General features: G+C 41.9%; 1 protein-coding gene across 1 annotated transcript in view; it reads right to left on the reverse strand.

Moving 5' to 3' along the window:
• The window catches only part of LOC102863040 (mediator of RNA polymerase II transcription subunit 18-like), a 9354-nt gene extending 8021 nt beyond the window's left edge, over positions 1 to 1333 (reverse strand). Inside the window, exon 1 of the mRNA XM_006883437.1 lies at positions 1185 to 1333. Coding sequence (XP_006883499.1) covers positions 1185 to 1257 — 73 coding nt within the window. The 5' untranslated portion in view covers positions 1258 to 1333. The remainder of the gene's footprint in view (positions 1 to 1184) is intronic.
• Positions 1334 to 4195: the final 2862 nt, after the last annotated feature.

Below are 4195 nucleotides of genomic sequence, written 5' to 3' on the forward strand. Positions count from 1 at the left end.
ATTTCTTTTTTGACTATGAAAGCAACTCCATTTTACCTCACCTTTTTGTCTCCAGAATATCATATGATCATCTGACTCGAAATGCCCCATGCCAGTCCATCTCATCTCTCCAATGCTTAGTATGCCAATATTTATGCGTTCCATTTCTTTCTTAACAATTTCTAATGTTACCAATTAAATTATTAAAAAGCAGCAGGTGGAAGCTTCAATGAATATTAGAATGCATCAGAAAAAACTTTATAGACACATAATAAAACTAGTAAAATAAAGTTGTAGCATCTAGATGGCAGTTATATGCACATTCACTATAAAATATTTCCAAGTTTTCTGCGTGTTGTTGATTAAACAGTTTTCCAAAATGTGTGTTGAAATCCTAATCTTATAATTGTGACCCCTGTAATCTAGTGGTAATGCGTTGTTCTGCCAATCCAAAAGCAAGCAGTTCAAATCCACCAGCTGCTCTGCTGAAGAAAGATGGGTAGTCTCCTCTTGCACGATTTACAGCCTCTGAAAACCTACTGGAGGGCCAGCTATGAGTTTGTTTTGACTTGATGGTACATAACAACATTTGGAAATATGTTCATGAAATCAAATCAGAGTGGAATGAATCTTAAACCCATTATCTTCTAAGTTATACAAATAATATAATGGACATAGAGGTACACAAAGGGAGAAAAGACAAATTACAAGTGAAGACTAGCCTATAACAAAGGGATTTTTTCTTTCTATTTTTTTTTTTTGTGTGTGTACCAACTGGCACAAGAGGCGATTGCTCTCCTTCTCCTGTAAAGCATCTGGTGGATTCGAACTGCACGCCTTCAGGACTGCAGCACAGCTTCTTGCCACTCGGGCACTAGAGCTCCCTTAACAAAGGAATTTTAAGGCTGACAGGCTGATAAAAGATATCGAGAGGGGCTTGCTAAGGAATCAAATTAGTCTTGATTGGGACTTTTAGCTTCCAGACCTCTGAGAAAACAAACTTCTGTTCTTTAAAACAACCCATGTTTGGTATTTCTGATGGCCGCAATAGATAACTAAGATACTGAATGTCCAAAGCATTCCATAAAGTGTTGGGGCAAGAACTATTTCCAATGAGTGTCAGAAACTGCATAGGCTCACTTTATGTGCGTGAAGCTGCACAGAATAACAAATTGCAGGCAATTCACATTCCCTCGTTCAGTTACCTTGAAGCAGGTACTCCATCATGTTGATGGTGCCCCCAGTGACAGGCATCATGGTGACTGGAGGGGCCTCCATAGTGTCTGTCTGATTGAGCTGGAGATAATAGAAATGGATTCAGAGCTCCCAATCAGACAAGGGACGGAATATACCTGGAAAAGAGTTAGACATGTTAAACATCAGAGAGGTGGGGAGGGCTTGGTTGGACATCAAAAGGTTTCAGTCATTCTTTTTTTTTTTTTTTTTAGTAACTGCTAAACGGCCAAGACTACTTCAGTAATTGAAGACATAGAAATATACAAACGAAAAACATGAAGTCGTAACATTTTGCTCAAATGTCAACTTATCAATTCTTCAAAAGTTAGCTGCACAATTTTGAAAGTCATTCAACTTCTCATTTTAGGAAGTTCATTTTTTACAAGGGGACTACCTAACAACAACCAAAAAAAGAAAACCAAAGTGAAACAAAAAATAAAGTTGGACCATCATAGCTAATTCCCAATTCTTTTTGGTTCAAGCGACGTAAGTGGAACTGCAAAGTGACTTAGAAGTCCTTGTCTTTATTTCACTTTCAGCAGTGAAAGGGACATCCAGCATGTACGTGGCAAAGCCTGGATTAGACTAGGCCTTGTCTCTCTGAACGATAAAATCACCTTTTAAAAGAGAAACCAGTGGAATAGGAAAACGTTTTAAGACTATGGTTTCGATATTTCTAAACTGGCATCCAACTTACGTAGACACTTCCACTAAGAACGGGATTCTGCAAGGACTTTTTGTAAACCTGTAAGTTATCAGTGTCTCTAAAATTTAGCTTCACTTAGACCCCAATACTAAAACTAAGCAAGTTCTGTAAGCTCACAGATAGGAAGAAACTACCTATCGTCTCCTTTTCCCACTTCCAGCGGTTCAGCAAACGCCGCGCGACAGCACCACTCCGCGGGGACGGGTGCCGAGAAGTCACAAAATAGTTGTCTCTGCGGCCAGGCACGCCTATGGACATGCGCAAACGCTGTGCGGCTGCGGGAAGATGGCGGGCTTCCTACGCGCATGCGACGAGGGCTGGCAGCGACCTTGGCGTCATAGTAGGTCCTCTAGGAAATCATTTACTTTTCCAAGTTCGGCGGGCTGAAGATGTTTTCGTATCTTTAGGAACTAATAGGACTGAATAAAGACTACTATGCCAGAACTTTTTTTAAAAAAATTTTTTTTTTTTTTTAATTTTTGTGTGAGTGTACCGTCAAATCAGATCTGACTGGTACAGGAGGAGATTGTCCCTCCTTCCCCGGCAGAGTATCTGGTGGATTTGAACCATGCGCCTTTGGGATTGTAGTTGCAGTTCCTTGCCACTAGGCCACCAGAGTTCCCCTTATGCCAGAACTTTGTACTCAGAGCAAGTAGCGCCTTGTGGGGAGAAAGTAGCAGAGTTATAGAAAGAAAGGGGGAAAGTTATAAAACAAAGAAAAGGGAAGAAGTGTGATGTTCTGCATAACTAATGCGCTCAATAATACGCTTGGTTCACTTTACAGAGTATCTGTCCCATTCCTGTCGAGTCGGTAACGACTCCAAGTTGACCTTCCAGTGAGTCTTCCAAAACGGAATCTATCTGGCGATCTGTTTTCTTGGCTGTGGCTGGTGGATTTCATCCACGAAGAAATGCGCACAGCTCTAGGGACTACGCTTCCATAGCCCCTCTTTACAGTGTATCTCAATTTAAAAGTTTAGGAAGGTAAGTAACTTTTAAAAGTATTTTTTTTAAACACTGCTTATATGTGAACCACATTAAGTGCGAACAGGCCTGGAACTGTTGTTAGGGACCCTTGAATCGACTATGACACATAATAACCCTTGGCCATATGCTGCACCATCCGCAAGAACTCTGTCATGCTGAAGGCACGCCCCATGTGTCAATCCATATTATTCAAATTTCCCAACAAGACATCTCTGGAAGATTGGTTCTTCCTGAGAACATGCCCAAAGTGAGAAGAAGCTCCATCATCCTTGCCTCTCCAGAGCACTTTGACTGCACTTCCTTCAAGATAGATTTGTTATTTTGGCACTCAATAACTTTCACCAACACCACAACTTTTGTTGTTGTGTGCCGTCGAGTCGACTGCGACTCATAGTGACCCTACTATGTACAACAGCCCTAAACTCTGCCCTATCCTGTGCCAGTCTCACGGTCTCAGACACATCTGCCCTCATTACCCCAGTCACTGAATCAATCCATCTCATCGAGGGTCTTCCTCTTCTGCACTGCCCCTCCACCCTCCCAAGCACGACGTCCCTCTCCAAGGACCGGTCCCTCCTTACAGCATGTCCAATTTCAGACAAAGCTTCAGAATCCTTACCTCCAAGGAGCAGCCTGGTTTCACCCTCTCCGGATGAACCTGTTTGTTCTCTTGGCAGTCCATGGTATATTCAATACTCTTTTCCAACACCGCAGCTCAAAGGCATTAATTCTCCTTCTGTCATCCCTAGTCATTGTCAAGTTCTCTGATGAATAATAGCAAGTGATTGCAAAGACCATGGCCTGTATCAGGTGAACCTTAGTCTCCAGACTGACATCGTTGCTCTTCAGTATTTTGGAGAGATCTCTGACAGCAGACTTTCCCAATGCAATAAGTTTTTTAACTTCCTGGCTGCTGGTGCCAAGAGTGTTGATTGTGGAGCCAAGCAAACTAAAGCTGTTAATAATCTGTGTCTCTTCATCATCTGTCATGATGCAGCCAATCAGCCCAGTGGTGAGAATCTTTGGGGTTTTATTTTTGTTTGTTTTGAGGGTTTTTTAAAATTTTTTAAATAATTTTTTGGTCTTTTTTTAATTAGTTTTAATGAACATTTACAGAGATTTTTGGGTTTTCATTGATTCATTGTTGCACCGCTTTCTCCACCCTCCTCCCCAGTCCGTTCCTCCCTCCCCTCCCATGTCTGTTTTAATTGTCCAATTGCCACAGTGCCCGCCAAAGCCAGTTCTGATCAATCTCCCTTGTCAGTGTGTCCCTTGCCATTCCCTATC

This window comes from Elephantulus edwardii, unplaced genomic scaffold, assembly GCF_000299155.1.
Source record: "Elephantulus edwardii isolate Elephantulus edwardi_28Jun2011 unplaced genomic scaffold, EleEdw1.0 scaffold00028, whole genome shotgun sequence".
NCBI classification, from domain to species: domain Eukaryota; kingdom Metazoa; phylum Chordata; class Mammalia; order Macroscelidea; family Macroscelididae; genus Elephantulus; species Elephantulus edwardii.